Genomic DNA, 17,998 nt, shown 5'->3' on the forward strand with positions numbered 1-17,998 from the left:
CAGCAGAACAGACAAAAGCTTGATGTCTTCTTTAACAATCAGTTTATGCAGCCCCAGTTCAGCATTCTGTAACCCGGCCACTACCTCAGACCTTGCAAAGGTACCTTCCATACCTGGGTAGCTTTGTCATTCATGCACGAAGCAAAAGCTCCATCAGCATCCCGTGGCCACTGTCCTAGGAGGTACGATCCAAGGATGGTATCTAGCGAAGAGGTGCGCCTCACTCTGGGTGCTCTGGTCCGGCATGTCTTTTCAACAGCAGTAGCACATGGAACACTAGCTAGAAGGAAAAAGCAGAAAAAAAATTAAGTCTCTGCCCATAACTAACACTTAGTGTTTAAATGTCTTCCATTTGATACACTGCAACCAAGTGAAAAGCCATTTCAGGGATGATTATGAGAGTAACCAGAATGCACAGATAGGGATAGAGAAATTAGTTCAGTTACTGGGAACATCATGAGAAGTCCTATTATTTCTAATTAATCCACTGCACTCATGCCATTATAGTAGCAAAAGCTTGTAGGCTCTCACTTGCCATCTCCCAGCCTGAATCTAGACCACAATGAAAGTCCTGTTACTCATCATCAACTGTCAGAAGTCACCATGGTCATTGACTAGCTGGGTCAGAGAAGGGAAATCTGCCTAAATGCCCCCCCTACAGAGATCTATGCTAATGTTTATCAAAGTAAGATTCTTTCCCTAGTGCAGGAACTTTTAAGTCAGTGCTGAAGTACCTGCTTGAAACTGTTGATTAGAAATTCCAATCGAATTTAAGAATTCAATGTAGTCACAGCTCAATGGCATACTGAAATACTTGACACATACAATATTTTTTGCATTAATGCTGTACTGTGCAAACATCTATTAAGCCTGCATAGCAATGTTGCCTAGTGGCCAAAGTACACTACTGAGTCGGAAAACCTGGGTTCTCTAATCTAAGATAATGACACTGCGTACAAGCTGGAGCCTGTGTGCCTCAGTTTCCCTATCTGTAAAAAAGGAGGTATTTACTTGAGGCACTTTGGGATCCTCCAATGAAAGAGGCTATGTAAGCATTAAGGAAGGTTAGTAAATACATATCCCCATTTTACAGAGCAAATATGAAGCAGAGGGGGTAAGTGACTTGGTCAGTGTCACAACCAGAACAAAAATTCAGAAGAGTCCTGGCTCTCGGTTTCATGCTCAGTCCACTGGACAACTATATTGTCTATTCAGAGAGCAATATTTTCACAACTGCAGCTTTATGACGAACAGAAAAGCTTCTGTAAACACCACCAATGTAAGTTCCCATGTCAGTAACTGTGTGCACAGACGTGCTTCTATTTCATGCCAACAGCTAAGAGTACAGAATGCCAAACTTCTCTCTTGGCAGGCACACTGAAAGAGGGGACATGTTACATGTAACCTCACCCCCCAGCATATTACATTCGTAGTCAGCTCTAAAGTAGGTGTGCACTCCATGTGTGGCCTGACAATACACAGTGTAGTCCCCTTCTCCCTGGAACTGCAGTGCAGTGACAGAACAGCAGCGTTTTATTACCGATGAAGTCAAATGAGCATTTTCTATTCTATAAAGGAACATGCAACCTCAAGTCAACACTAGGGGTAGTTTGCATTTAGTTTGATTAGACATGTAAATTAATATGCAAATTAGAATCAGCGCACTGGCCTCTTGGCAAAGAGTCAATGAGTCCTTGGACAGCCCTGGTTCAGGTGTTTTACATATGAACCCCCCAAATTCAGAGCACTTTAGTTTTACAGTGTAAATTAAGCCTGTACTCTAGTATTAATATTTCTATTAATTTCTAATAATTCTAGTACTAATACTCTAGTAACCGAATGATTCAATATACAAAGGCTTTCAGTCCTTCCCACATGGCATCCTAAGTGCTCAGAAATGGCTGCCATCTGTTTACTAACCTCTGTTTCCGGTGAGATTCCCCATCACCTTAATCTGTCATCTAAAAATGACTTAAGTAATGGAAATTGAGTTCCAGGTGAGGAGGAATGGAAACAAAAAGCAACTTGCCATAGAGACCTGTGGTAGGGCTGGAAAAGATTAATATTTGTACAGCAATAGGACCTAGAAGCTCTCAAATTGGATTGTGGACAGACATGTAGAAATATGAAGAGATGGTCCCTGCCTCAAATAACTCTCAGCCTGAGAAAACCACCACCCTAATTTTAGTTTAAAAACCTGCTCAAGTGTTAGCAGTTCCTTTCAGTGAGTCACTGCCCCACAGGCTGCATCACTTGCTTCTCAATTATATATGGCATCAGCTGTCCCCTCCACTCATGCAGGTCCCCAAGAATAGGTTTCTGGCAGAAGAGGAGTTAAACTTGCTACCATAATTGGACAACCTCCTGCCCCCATCTCCACCACCCCAGAGTCCACTATATCCCAGAGATCCCAGCACAAGTGCTGACTTTCTAATGTGCCGGGCGAGTGCTCGACCTCTCCAGCCCCACTCTGCCCCAATGCACTCCTTCCCCGCCCCCCAACACCCCCCACCTCTTCCCACCCCCTCCCCTGAGCACACCACATCCTCATTCCTTCCCCCTAGAGCCTCCTGCACACTGCGAAACAGCTCATCATGGTGGGTGGGAGATGTGGGGAGGGACGAGGAGAGCTAATATGGGAGGCTTTTCCCCCACATGGGTGCTCCAGTCCCAGAGCACCCAGAGTCAGCGCCTACTGGATCCCAGAAACTCTCTTTACACCACCACTGAAGGTTCTCTGTGTTGCTGTAGCCATCACCTGCTGATACACAAGGACTGATGTCTTTCCATTTGCAAACACAATTGGATTGTGAGGATGGTCTGGCAAATATCAGCTCCTCTCCATTCTGAAATGACTTCTATAGCATACATGAGAAATGAGTGTGGGCATGAACACAGTCTCTTAAGATAGCTATGCCTGTTGCACAGAGGAATCACAAATGCACAGATTAAAGTCCTGAGGAGGGAATGCCTACTTGCAATATGTGAGTGGCCGTACCGCGATTCCTTCTTTCAGATGGAGCATCCTGCCACTGCAGTAGGTCAATTCTGCAAGTGGACAGCGTCGTTCCCCTAAAGGCAGTAGCAATCTAAGATGGGGGAAGGGTGTGGAGGAAGTCAGATGGCAGGGCTTGTGCTGGATGAGGGCTACCCCCCTCCAGTCAAAGTGAATAGGCCTAAAAAAAGCATTGGAGACAGTAAAACAACGTTTCCAGCGTGACAAAGAGGGTGCATGAGAGAAGTCGAGACAGGGTGGAGTGTCCTGTTTACAGCAGTTCTATTATCATCCTATTGCACTAAGTCCAAACAGCCCTGCCACCTGGCTGTAGGCTCTGGATTTGGTCCAAAGCTAACTACACAGCTGACAAGAGTCAAGTTTGAGGGCTTTCGATTTTCATGCGACAGCAAAGCCACTCAAGATAACAGAACCATTGCTATATCTCAGAAACCCACTTGGTTGTCTCTCACGGCTGCACGGACAACTTTTGCATAGTCCTTTTTACTCACTCAGGTCAAACGTGACCTGATCATTAAGGTGGGTGCCTTTTCAGTTTGTTTTTTATACTAGAACTCTGGACTCTATCCCCATCATATTAGCATTGGGCTCTCAGCAAATATAGTTTCTAGGGAGTTGTAGGAAGAAAAAGTAAGTGCCCATCTCATCTCTCTCATCTGCAGAAGGACATATCAGATCCCTGGACAAACTTATTAAAAATCATTAAAGGGACATCAACACATTTCTAGCTGGAAATTTTGTACCCAATACAGTTACAGGCAACACCCAAGATACAAACAGAAGTTAGCAAAAATATTTCCAGTAGTTTTGCATTTGTATATAGTTTATTTCACAATCCCCCTTATAGTTTCTCCCTTGCTGAGCTAATCCTTATCAAAAGGGAAGCAGAAAAATGTTTTTAAAAGTTCAAGGACATGCAGTTTAATCAGACACTGAAGTCTTTTGAAACATGTCAACTCTTAAGATTAACTGTGTCCCTCTAAGGGTCTAACAAACTGACAGAGCTTAGATAAAAGTAAAAGTTAAGGCTGAACTGATGCTAAACTTATCTCATTGGGCCTGGCTGTTACAGGTATCATACAGTGGAGAAATTTTACTTGTGTGCTGTGATATGTGGGCACATCAAGGAATTTGTAACAATTCTGAGCTCATTAGCTCAAACAAAGAATCTAAACATTTAATGAAAGATGTCTACTTTTTTTTAGAGGCTCTTGTGAAAATGAGAATCCAGTAGAGATACAGCCAAAGCCACTCCCATGTATGAACAAAAGTTGAAAACATTTGATTATATGAAAACAATAACGCAGAGTGGTAGGCTTGAAGTATTAAGCAATCAGGTGCACAGAATTTCAGCCTAGCAGTCCAGGTCCATTCGGCCATGCCACATTCTGTAGCAGACAACCAACTCTGATGCACTAGGGTCAATAACTGATTTATACAGTGCCTTCCAGCCAAGTATCCCAAAGCATGCAACAAGCTACATATGAACAGTTCACTTCACTTGGGCAGAAATTTTTCAAAGCATATCGTAAATACTTTATATCCAGCTGAACCTACAGGAGGAATTTTAGGCAGATAAAATTCCAGGGGGGTGCTTGCATTCTATCATAGTTCTCGCAAACTACAACAGGTACTTTGATTTCAAGTCATCTGAAAGACCTCCTACAGCACAGTGAAACCTAACATCAAGGTAGGCCATTGGCTGAGTGTCTAAAAAGCGTGCCCCCCTCCTGAATTAGCAATAACAGTTTCTCCATCATCTAGATCAGGTGGCTCGCAAACTGGGGATTGCAACCCCTCAGGGGCTTGTGAGATTACTGCATGGGGCAGTCATGAGCTATCAGCTTCCTCCCCGAACCCTGCTTTGCCTCCTGCAGTTATGATGATGTTAAATATATTTAAAAAGTGTTTTTAATTTACAAGGAGGGGGGTCGCACTCAGAGGCTTGCTATGTGAAAGGGGTCACCAGTACAAAAGTTTGAGGACCACTGATCTAGATGTTCTTTGGTGATCTCCTATCTAAGGGGTCATGTCAACACTGGAAAGCTGTACTGCTTTAACTAGACTGGCATACACCTTTTCAACTAGATGGGAAGGGGAATAAGTAACTGATATAAGCCACATTTTTATCAGTGTAACTGAGTCCACTCCAGGGGTTGTACCAATATATTGGTTAAAAAAAAATCAGACCCCTAATCTACATAGTTACATCACTACAAAAACTAGGCCTTATTAACAGCTCAGCTATTAATCTGACAGGATCCAAATTCAAGACATTATGGGTACAGTCGATAAATCTGCAGGGATCTCTCTCAAGGAAAAGTCTACATGGAGTTTTGTTTTCTGTTGTACCTACTTACATTTTAGCAAAAGACACATGGAGGGCTCTAGTCTAATGAACCACATTTTAGAGAAAACGCAGGAGTCCACAAACCACATTCAGAGAGACATTTCATCTGACATCACTTTAATTGAAGGCATCAGACCTCCAAATACCAACAGATATTTGCTACCTTAGTTGCATAGAATGTCAAGATGTGCCATAAAAGCACTATCTAGAGGTTTCCAGTGCAATGATCAGCAGTGAAACCATTAATACTGACAAAGGTGATCAAAGCTGAAGCTTCAGTGTTGCATCATGGAGTTATTTCAGTATCTTGGCAGACTCAGGACAATAGTACACCATAGTTTAAATTGATAGAGGTCTTTGTCACTAACAAGGCTAGAACATTTAATAGCAGTGATCGGAGTCTATAGATTTATTCTCAATTTTCATTTTAAACTTGGCATTTATTTTGCAGACTGGGCAGGTGCAAGAAAGATTTGTTACTACGTTTCAAGGTACACTGCAGCACTGGCAAACTGCAGCATCCATCAATCCTACTAGCATCATCTCTCATCTGAACAAAGACTAAACCAAACGTTTATTATTTCCCAGATGTGGCTCTTGTCTTTCATATTCTGGAAGTGATAGCCAAATCTATAAGAAGCTACTCTCCGTTAATGACTCTCAATAAGAATATTCCATACACTGCTAAAGCACAATATATCATTAGGTGCTCCCTCCTCTTCAAACTGCTGCCAGAGGACACCTTGATGACATCAAAAGGTTTGAGAGCAATTAAGGTCTTTATCTAGGAGTTCTGCAAAGCAGTGCATCGGTAACTTCACTTGTCACAGTCATGATGAAGTTTAAAATCCTTGATCAATACTCCTGTGCTTAGCACACAGCGAACTCTACAGAGAGGCCTAAGATTTTAGTCTGAAGGAATTAACAAGAATTTAGGGCATAGTCAGGAGCTGATAGTCAAGACTGGGATCAAGGTGAGATGTGGAAGTTGGTAGGGTTCAGGATTAAAGCTCACATGGATGTCACAGAAAAGACAGAGGTGTCTCTATGGAAGAGAACAATAGACAGGCCCTTCTTAAGTGGAAGGGACAAAGGGCAGATCTAAAGTCTGTACCAGAAACAAAAGGAGCATTTGTAAGTGCCCCCAGAAGAGACCATGCTGAAGATGCTGGCTTCTTGTTCAAGCCACTGAAGGGCAGAGCTATTTAGGTACTAATAAGCCCCTACTCACAATAGTATTGGAGGAACTCCCAAGTACTGCAAATAGAAATAAACACTGAACTGGGTATGAAGAAAGGGATCCATGATGCAAGATAAGGAGCAGATTAGCTACTGAGGCATCTCCTTGTTCTGAGAGCTGAAAACAGTAAGGTAGTGCTGATTCTAGCAGGGAAAAAGCCCGCTTTAATCCAGAACATAGGTGTAGAAAAGGAAGACTATATTCACAAATATGCAGGAGGGGTAAAGTCAAGTGAGACATCCATTGATAACTTATGTCAACCATACAACATACATGAGTAGGTTGACAAGAGAATAATCTGAACTGAAAGTAAGTTCAGCCAGGGGGTTTGTTCATGGTAGTGAAAATTTAAAAACTCAAGGTTACAGGGGGATTTAGGGAGAGGACAAAAATGCCCATCCCCACCGCCAACAATTAGCATTAACATTTCTCTGTAGCACAAATAGCCGAAAACTTCCACAACTCTTGGCATACATTCTATTTTAAGATGACATCTCCATGCAAAGTAAATGTTCTACATCTCTGCCTCTGTTCTATTCCTCCGCCTTTAGGATTATAATCCTTTTACTTGTAAAAGATTTACAATCAACATGGTAAATTAACATACGCACCAGTTACACATTTCATAGTCCTTGGTTCCATTTCAATAAACATATATAAACTGCACAGCCTTGGGAGCACTGAAATCCACTGCATCTTCCGGTGATTAGGCAGAAGCTGAGGTTAAACCACAGTACCCCTCCGATTCTTGCATAAGATCTGTGCACACAGTTCCAAGACATCCAGACTCCAAACTCCAACACAGTTTCAATTCAGCCAACTCCAAAATGCAACCCACTGGAAAAACATGCAAGAGCCTTTCTAGTCATCTAGCTTATAGGCTGAATCAGGTGGTTAGGCTACCATTTTGCACTGAAAGAGGCAGTCCCTTGGTGACCTTATGGAAAAGAATTTTCATTCACTCATAGCCAAGGATAAGGAGCAGCGTAAAACAAGAGGAGTTACCAGATTAGAGAGTTAGACCGACAGTTATGACCCAAATCAACTTCTCCTGTGGGCACTGCTAAACTGGGCTGGAGTTTTAAGATCTGGCCTGCAAGCAAAACTAAAGAAATTGCAGTCTTTGTAACCATTTCCCTAGTTACAGGCTGTATTTGAATGCAGCTGGAGAAAGCTGTCCAAGGAAAAAAGCCATCTGCAGATGTAATTTAAGGATATTATTCAATAAGGAATACTAGAAGTTCAGGCTTTTCTGTGGCGCTCAATCAAATCCAAAGACAATGCATGCCTTAAGGAGCAGCTCCACTGAACACAAACACAAGTTACGTAGGGTCCAAGGCTGCAGCTAAACACCCAGTTACTGGAGGAAATGAGCTGAACTCTTCACCTTTTATCTTAATTCTCTAAAGCTTATTTTATAATTAGAAAAAACAATCTGGAGTATTTCAACATCCTCCAACTTGAAATCTTTGGCTGCAATGGACATTCTCAGGCCTGGTCTGGTGTGAAGGCCCTTTTCAACAGGGGCTTGAAGCAAGTGGATCACTAATCCCAGTGCATATATGCAGCACTTCTGAACGGGCTTTTATGCTCTGCAAGGTTAAGAGTGAGCTGGCAAAGAACAGGTGGGTTACTGACCCTATATGGACCATATAAGGGTTGCTTCAGAAACAGGTTTTTACATTTGAAATTTATATGGTTTACTCTTTTACCTAGTGGATTACAGATGACTGGAGAACTAGTAGGATTATGTCAAATACAGAAATGAAATCCTGAGCAATTGAGAGGAACCAATTTCTAGTCCTCATTACAGACTTATTTTAAATAGGTTTAACAAAAACAAACCAAACATCTGACAAATAGTTAGGAGTAGAGATCACGAAGATTCAACTTTGTCCTCGACTAGAGGATGAGGAAATACCCATTCAATCCTCTGGGTCCTTGGAAATATACCAGTAAAAAACAGACCAGATTTGACATTGCTGATATTTCTAAGGTTAAAAACAAGCAAGAAACCTTCCAGGCCTCGCCACTTGCTTTTGGTGTCCAACAACGAAGCCAGTAAGTAAATTCTGCAGAGTGGGAAGCATAGCAGAAGTTTACAAGTTATAGCATGACTCCAATGCTGAAGTAAAAAAGCAAAGAATTACAACACACAATATGTTACCAAAATTTCTCTTATGGCTTTGCTAATCTGGGGAAAAGGGAAGTGCGGCCAATGAGGTCAGCTTGCTTTTAAACCAGGGGTGGGCAAACTAGAGCCCACGGGCCGCAATCCAGCCCTTCAGACATTTTAATCTGACCCTCGAGATTAATTTAATCCAGCCGGGCCTTGCCCTGCTCTGCACGGCTCCCGGAAGCGACAGCATGTCCTCCCTTCGTCTCCTATATCCAGGGGCAGCCAGGGGCCTCCGCATGCTGCCCCTGCCCCAAACGCTGCCCCCACTGCTCCCATTGGCCAGGAACCATGGCCAATGGGAGCTGCAGGGGAGGTGCCTGCGGACGGGGCAGCGCACTGAGCTGCCTGGTTGTGCCTCCGCTTAGGAGCTGGAGTGGTGACTTGCTGCTGCTTCCAGGAGCTGCTTGAGGTAAGTGCCACCTGGAGCCTACACCCCCTCCTGCACCTCCAACCCCTCATCCCCTGCCCCACCCCAGGGCCTGCACCCCAAGCCAGAGCCCTCACTCCCCCCCAACCCCCAGTTTCGTGAGCATTCATGGCCTGCCATACAATTTCCATAACCAGATGTGGCCCTTGGGCTAAAAAGTTTGCCCATCCCTGTTTTAAACATAACTAGTTTAAACTGGGATTATTTGTTTTTGTACCCAACTACTTCCCATAGGAAAAGTTATTTTATTATGTATTATAATGTGTTACAGTAGAGTCTAGAAGCCTCAACTGAGATCAGAACACCAATATACTAGACACTGTACAAATGCAAAGGAAAACAGTGCCTGGAAGTAAGAGTTTACAGTCCACCCGGTCCCTAACAGATTACTGTCTCCAGTGCTTCCAGCTCTGTATCATACTCAAAGCAATGTTATTGAAATGTGTTGGTAGACCATCGGAAACTCTATTGTTTACATTCTGATAAGAAAAAAAAGGATCCAGAGACACAAACCCAGATCTCAAGAGAGCAATTCAGATATCCCATAAAAGCCATCTCGTTCCTTCAGGGCACAAGCTAATCTCAAATTTACCCAATAGAAGCAAATTTTTAAAGCAGGGAGCAGCTTGTCTGATACAGAACTGTCAATACAAGTCAAAATTAGTGACAGATGTGATCACATCCTTTACTTCCCCATCCCCAGACTTGTAAAGACGCAAGCAAGCTGAGAGCAGCAAGTTTACAGTGAAGTTATGATCCATATCAACCAAAGGCACCAACACCCTGAAGTGGCTCTAATTACGCGGCTCATGACAAACTTGTTCTACACTTAACATTACACCACCTATGCTTTGCATCTGGCCTCAAGTCAGAGCCTTATACTGTATATAGCCACACTTTATAGAAGATAAAGAGAAGTGACTTGATTGCATAGGGCAAAGATGAACTGCTTTTGTCTAGAGCAGCAGCAAGAATATTAACTGCAAGATCTTCCCATCTTCAATCCAGTCCCTAAGGATGTTCACTTTCTGGACAACTTCCTCCCTGTCCCTAATCCCTCAAATCCTGTCAATCCAAACACCCTTGAAAAAGCCCTTAAGAAAGAGGGAAAAGCAGCAGGATGTCCTATGACTTTTGCAAGGAATAGTTCAGCTTTATTCCTTCAATTTAGCTGAGCAATTTAGTTTGCGTGCAAGTGTCTGCTGTGTGACATAGCACAACATAATCCAAGTTAGGCTCTATTATTACTGACATTCATCCCATGAGTTCATAGTGTCCTGAGTTACACCTCCTACAATTACTATCTTCTCACTTGGAGTGAAAGTGGATTAATTCTCCTATTTTTGTATGGTTGACACAACCTGACCTGTTAATCCTGCCTGAGACATCCCTCATCCAAAACACAGGGTTACAGGTACACTGCCAATTAGACAATCATAGACTCACTCAAGAATCCAAGATCTGCTGAATGAAACCAGTCAACTTATTCCCATCACAGGGAAAGATTCATTCCATACATACCAAACACATGCATGTGAAACTTTACTATATAATCAGCCAACATGCGGATGTTTCACCTGAGGAAAAAAATCAGACCAACAATGCAAGAAATTGAATACTGAAGGCAGCTAAAGTTACTCCCATCACTACTAGCAACAAGATCTTCAGCCCTGCTCAACATGGTATCAACATCACATTCACATGTTTTCCGGAAGTCCAGAAATCCCTGGGAGGGAATGCCAGAGTTAGCAGGAGATCCATTACTTCAAGGACATATAACTTTTAGCCAACCTACATTAAACTGATCAGATAATTGTCCACAACTCCTTATTTAAAGTAAGGGATGGCTGCAGCATATGGAGACTACAGATTCCACCATGCAATGCTTTACTGGATCTAAGCAATCACTCCCACAAAGCAATTCCTTACCAGAGGACAGATACATATTAAAGATGTGGGCCCCACTCTGACCACCCCTGCATAAATGCACCTGGGGAAGTTACTCAACAGCACAAAAGAAAACCCAAGAACAGCAAAACCAAAAACACCTGGGCCACTATTTTGGTAGTGAAAGCCTTCAAGTTCATTTCAAAACTGCTATGGCAGAGGTGAGGAGGAGAAATATTAATTTATCAGGCTCTGCTCTAGCGATACCATGTAGACAAAGTACATTCACAATGCTTTCAAGTGGTAAACAGACATTTTCCTCCTAAACAACATTTTTATTCTGCCAAGCATACACAGACTTAACCGCTTATGAAACCGTGTCTCAACCAGTTTAAATCTAGAATATTCACCAGACATGGTTTCACACTGATGCCATGATAAATCTTGATTTGGTAATTCACTCAGTTCTTCACTGGCCTAGCAAGATCTACGCAGCAAGAAAAAGATTTGGCATCTCAGAAACAGGCAAATTCAGAGAGCAAGCTACAAAATGCTAGTTAGATGAGTCACCTCAGTTAATAGCAACTTCCCAAAAAGTTAAAGAACACTATATAATTCTATAAGCTACATGACAGAGGAAACTTTTTTTGTCCTGGTGAAAAGGGAATAGTTACCCATAAGCGATCATGTCCATAATTATTTACCAATACAGTCTCTATTAAGATGACAGGAGGTATGGAAATTGGCAAAAAAAGTAATCCCTAACCAATGCCATCCCCCAACCACAGCTACATGCATGCACAGGTGAAGACCCTCTGCCTTCATCTCTACTCATCTCACACTATTCCCCCTCTCATGTACTACACTCTGCCACCAATAATTGACTCTTATGCCCTCCACCAACTATGCACTTTTTTCATGCCACTCCCTATATTATAGAGTGTCGCCTCCAGTGGATCAAGAAATGTCCTCCCTTTCCTCCAAGACTGCCCTTAAAATGCAGTTTTAAGTGCACAACTAACCAGTCAGCCCCGAATCACCACATGACCCTTTAACACAGCTTACATTACAGTATAAACAAAAGTTTTGTTATTTTTAACATCACTACTGGAACTATTGGAACTACTAAGAAAACAACTGTGGAGTTGCTTTGCTTTTATGGTGCACTGATCCATCCCCTACTTTTTTCTGTGTTGTCTAAATTAGACGGCAAGCTCAGCAGGGCACGTAGTTGGTCCACTTGTATTCATAAAGCACCATGTACACCAATGCTGCCACATACATTAAGTTCCAAGTTTTCTTAAGCAGCTGCCATTTCCAATGGTCAGTCTGGCAAGGAGAAAGCTCAGAGGACCTCAACAATTTACTTTAGACAATTAGAAAGCCAAATTTAAGCCATCTGGTGCAAGATCTTCAGAAAGCCAAGACTGCTTGGTTCTCATCCCAGTAGATTCAAGGGCATGAAGCATGTAGAAATGTATTATTAGGTCCCTGTGGAGATTAGAGTCTGGATACTCAGAAGAGAAATTTTCCAGTTAATGTGGAGCTCGGAATATACATTGGGGAAAACTGGAGCTTCACACAGCACAGCTTTGTCTATAGTGAACTAAAATAAACCTAAACATTTCCAAAGAGCTGATTCCACCTTTGTGAGAACATAACTCTTGACTGTTACTGAACCTATGGAATTTTGATAGCACCAGCAGTCTCCAAGCCATCTAACTGGTGTAAAAGGAGACAGGGGAGGAGGTCTGGCCCATATCTGAATAGGATCTTCAAGACAGGGTAGTAATTTACCTACCTTACTAGCATAAACTACACCATTGAAGAGATATGGGATGACCGAAACCCTCATGGCTACCTCCTTTGCCACACACTATAAACTTCAAAGCATGAAGACTTCTAAACACCAAGACAACAAACCCTAGTCTCCACAGAACTGTTTTCCTGGCTTCTCCACTGCAGAATAGCTATGCAGTTTAGCAAAAGCTCTTTAAGGGGCAGATTCAACAGCTGCTCCCTATTTTATTTCAGCAGTATTTTCTGTGAACAGAGCAGCTGCAGAATCATACTGGCTCAAAGACTGTCTTTCCATGCGTCAGTCGAAGCCATGGAAAGACACACAGCTAGTACTGGAGAAACTGCTGGGCTTCAGCTTTTTAAGAGTAACCCACCTCAGCAGGCCAGCAGTCAAGCCACTCATGAGCAATCCAATAAACGAGGGCACAGGAATGAAGAAAAAAAATGATAGCAACAGATTTCAGGGCTGAGATCCCAAGACTGCAATGAACGTTTTCAAGTTAGGAAACACTGATATAGTTTTTTGTTAAACCACAGCCAATTTACTGCAGTAGCTCCCACACATACAAATGAAGTGAAGCTTATTGTATGAACAGTGACTGGGGCACAGCAATGGAAATTTAAATACATCTCAAACTATACATGAACTAAATCAAGAGGAAAAATTCAAGCTGCCAGAGCCTGAGCAGTGAGGGCACAAAGCCAGGAAGAAATGAAGACCAGCAATTCCTGTTTCTGAATACTGTCAGTGGATTTTCAGCCTTCTAACCCTCAGAAAACCTACAAGCATCTAATGCCATGTCACAGGGCAGTACAGAGCCACAATGAGACTCCATAATGCAGCCAGCAGAAAAAGCTAACCTACGTATGTCCTAATTTCTTGATAATGTTTTGCTTTAATTTTATAAGTTTTCAGACTGTCAAATGATAAATTGCCATATTCACAGCAGTTTCATTTCAGTTTCAGAGTAGAGGTGGCATAGAGGGGGGATTAGTACTCAAAGAAATGGGCTATTTATTTCATGAACTCATTTCAAGTGTAAATCGGGCAAAATACTCTAATGGCTTCTCTGATCAATACTAATCCTCACAGTGGCAGGAAAAACTAGTACTATAAGCCTCAAATAATGAAATGCACAACACTTGAGGAACAGCCATTAATTCCCACTTTATAAAGTGATTGCTCTAACCCACCCTAAAGTAGATTTAAGAACTGATGCATAAAACCAGATAAAAGCATTTCAAATGGATGCTGTCAAGGTTGGTAGGCCAAAATTTTTACCAACATTCTTTACTATTTGAAAAGCCCATGCAATCCTGTGTTTTGTCCAAAATAAGTATTGCACTGCTCTTTCATATAGTAAGAAAGATTTCAGCAGCAGCCCAGCATTCATGCGCAACCCTACAAATAAATCAGCAATCACACATGAAGGAAAAACATTTCCACAAGCTCATATAAACCCTCCAAAAAGTCTATACTTAGTGATTTAAAAAAAAAAAAGACTTTAGCGATACCTCAGCAATGCAGTTTTGGGATCCATTATGGTTTATAGTACAAATAAATTTAAATGACTGCTTCTGTATCAAGTCAAGTGACCTCAGTAATAGGATGTGCTGTTCATCTCCAGATATAGCTTTCAGTTTAGCTTCTTTTAATTGTGACCTAAAGCCATCTTAAAATAAGGCAACTTGTTATAACGCAAAGGCAAAGAACAAATTTTCCCTGTCTCAAACAGGCAAATGTGCAGAAGGGACTGCAAGAGCCCAAAGATGAAAGCTCCTTATTTGTGCATGTAATTAGAATGCCCACATGGAATTTTAAACTTATTGCATCTACCCAAATGGTTTTAATGCAGTCAAAAATATCTTCCAAATAGTTTAGCTCTTGTTCACCTTCCACTATATCTTTGCTTCTCATCCCAAATCCCCCCCAGTGTCCCCCCCATATCTCACCCATTCCAGTCTCTCATTACTCTCATTTCCACCCATTCAATTTGTATTTAAAAAGCACTCACAAGTACATACTCATTTTATGTACTTTTCTTACATTAATACTCTGAAAAGAGACTTCCCTCATTGAATCTAAAAGTGCTTTACAAAGGTGAGTAAACATCCCTATTTTACAGACGTAGGAACCAGCAGTGTGATTTTTCTCAAAGTCAGCTGCAGAGGTGGGAACAGAAAACAAGTCTCAGAACCGTCCATAGGTCTAGCTCTAGGCAATACTATTTCCCTTGACACAGTACTTGATAAGGATTCAAATTACCTCCCCTTAAAAAAAAACCAAAAAAACACAACTTGCACCACTATATAATTTCAGTTTAAGCCTGAGTCGCAGCATCAGCCATTTGAACACTATATACTCATGGCTTGGGCCAAAGTCACTCTGCTCAGACTGATGATATGGTTAGAATAAAGAGAGTGTAAGCTGTAAACCAGAGAGCATGTTTAGACTAAGATGCAGGGGCTTTCCACCCACACCCTTCAGGAAAGTTCAGATTTAAACTCGAAACTAACTTTGAAGCCAAGAAGGGAGGTTCTAGGAAGCCAAGATCACCAGAGTTACTGTCATAATATGAATTTGAAAAATCCTACCTTTTTGCTCTCTGCTATATGTCGCTGTTCCCTCCTCCCTTTCTCAGCATACAGATCCTTCCATGGAAGAGTGTGTAGCTAACAAGTTTTGATCCCTATGCTGGGTGGGATCATTGCTCAGTTTGTTCTCCATCTTGCCAAGCTGATAAGGGCACACTTAATAAAGCTTTTCATCTTCTTGTTACAAACATTAAGTAATCCTCCTAACCATCCCTGTGAGGGGAAGTACCTTATTTTCTTTTTAAAGATGGGAAATGGAAGGCAAAGAGGTGGAGGCACTTGTAGAGTTATGTCACCATAACCAAGCCAGTATCAGCTGATAAATACAGGGAAGTTATGTTTCCAACCTGATCCAGCTCTAGAAGAGGACGTTAAGCATTTTATCACACGCACACTGCCATGTTAACAAGTACTAAGCTATTTTCCCACCATTAAAAACCAGCTCACTACAAAGATTCTGGGCTCACCTACAACTCAAACAGTAGCACATTATGCAAAACTCAACCTTAGCTAAGCAACCCAAGTATAAGCCTCTCCATCACAACCCTCAGGCAAGAGCCAGCGAAGGTGCTTTGCCATATGCCCTAAAGGACAGATTAGGCTTTGCAGGAGTACAGCTGAGGATGCTTTACTGGGTGGGAAAAGGGCCTTGCTTTGTTCACTTGCAGCTTTTGGTCTTCTTCCTTGTGTAAATCCCATCAAATGGAGTCTGCTCTATAAGTTTGTCTCCCTCCAAACTGCTCTATTTAGTGCCATATCCTGTAAAGCACCGCACGCCAAAATAAAGATCTTCTTTTCTGACATCCCACCACTTCTTGCATAGGCCCCTCCTTTTCCTTCAATCTTGATCTGTTTGACTTTTACCCACCCTAGTCTGCTTGTGGTGCTACATAATTACCCCTGCAAGGTCTTACTGTATGCATCCCACACACCTGTTCACTGCACGTGCAAAAGAACTTGGGTTGACAACAAGTCTGGCTACACAGACAGAAACGGGCCCCTAAGGGGAGTAGGTGGGCAAGACCTACTGGCCAGCTGTCAGCTGGGAACCGTCCCCCGGGAGAGGCGGGGTGAGCCCGTCAGCCCAGCAGGAAGCTGAACGGCGGCAGATGAAAGGGGTGGGGGCTACGGCCACTGCAGGGGGGAGCACCTCAGGGCCCGACCAGCCCCGCGGTGCTGCTGCGGGAGGGGGCGCTGCGTCCGAGGGCCGGTCACGCACAGCTGGGTCCTGAAGCACGTGGCGGGCGGGTGCGCGCTAACGGGACCCCAGCTGACACGGGGGAGGGGCGGGGGGAGAACTCCTAGGCGGGGGCGCGGGGGGAGCTGTGGCCGGGGTTGGGGGGGGGCGGCTCTAACCGCTGCTGGAGTGGAGGCTCCAGGGTACGGTCTCTGTCAAGCACCACGGCCCCAACCCCCCCCACTCTCTTCCCCCTTCACTCGCCCAGCTCTCCCCCCTTCCCCCCCCTTTCACCCCCCACCCGCTCCGCCCCCCCACCCGCTCAGCTCTCCCCCCCTTCCCCCTCCCATGGCCCCCCCACCCGCTCAGCTCTCCCCCCCTTCCCCCTCCCATGGCCCCCCCACCCGCTCAGCTCTCCCCCCCTTCCCCCCCACCCGCTCCGCCCCTCCCCCCCATGCCCGCCGCACCCGCTCAGCTCTCCCCCCTTCCCCCCCCAACGGCCCCTCAACCCCTCGTTACGCGCCCGACAGCCCAGCCCAGCCCCCTCCCTCAGGCCCCCGTTACCTGCCCGGCCGCCGTCTCCGCCTGCCCCGCGCCGCTGCTGCAGCTGGAAAGGGATGGTGGCCCTAAGCGGCTGCAGCCCCCCCACTCCGCCCCGGCAGCAGGAGGCCCCGGCGGCCCCCGCCATGCCCAGCTCCGACCCAACCTCACCCGCGAGCCCCAACAGTAACCAGCGAACCCCCACCCCGCGCTGCCGCTTATCAGAGCTTCGGGGGCCGAGCTGACCAACGTACCCCGCTGCCCATTGGGCCCCGGCGGCGGCCAGCTCCGCCCACCGGCCAATGGAGAGCCGCCGCCACGCCCCGAGCATTGCCTAGCAGGGAGGAGACTGTGAAGGTCCCGCCCCTTGCGCAGGGTCCAATCAGAAGAGCAAGAAATAATAATACCGCGCTCCCCTCCTATCCGCACCAGAGCAATCAGAGCAGCACCAGATGGGCAACCCACCAGAGACCAATCAGAAAAGGAGAAGCGTACGGAAAGCCTGACTCTCTTCGGCATCCAATGGGAATTCCAATTAGTGTCCCACCCCCTCACTCCAAGCACCAATCAGAACCGCAGGACATGTTTGTGTCTCACTCCCCGCCCCAGTGCCCAATCAGGAAGACAGGCGGTACTGGAGTCCCGTCCCCGCCCCACGCTAGATCAGGTGAGCGCTGTGGTTTAGCGCCTGCCGGCTGGTTCGCAGCCTCACTGACGATACCGAGTTTCTTTTTCACTTTTAGAGCCAGCTACTGGGGGCAAGAGTGTGAGGCCTACACCAGGACCA

The 17,998-nt window shown here is 44.3% G+C and overlaps 1 protein-coding gene across 1 annotated transcript in view; it reads right to left on the reverse strand.

The window, feature by feature from the left end:
- FAM117A (family with sequence similarity 117 member A) overlaps positions 1-17,384 on the reverse strand; it is a 29,657-nt gene extending 12,273 nt beyond the window's left edge. Inside the window, exons 1-2 of the mRNA XM_044999524.1 lie at positions 17,236-17,384; positions 114-280 (exon numbers count right to left, since the gene is read on the reverse strand). Of these exons, the coding sequence (XP_044855459.1) occupies positions 114-280; positions 17,236-17,359 (291 nt within the window). The 5' untranslated portion in view covers positions 17,360-17,384. The remainder of the gene's footprint in view (positions 1-113; positions 281-17,235) is intronic.
- Positions 17,385-17,998: the final 614 nt, after the last annotated feature.

Source organism: Mauremys mutica, chromosome 25 (assembly GCF_020497125.1).
Source record: "Mauremys mutica isolate MM-2020 ecotype Southern chromosome 25, ASM2049712v1, whole genome shotgun sequence".
Classification (NCBI taxonomy): domain Eukaryota; kingdom Metazoa; phylum Chordata; order Testudines; family Geoemydidae; genus Mauremys; species Mauremys mutica.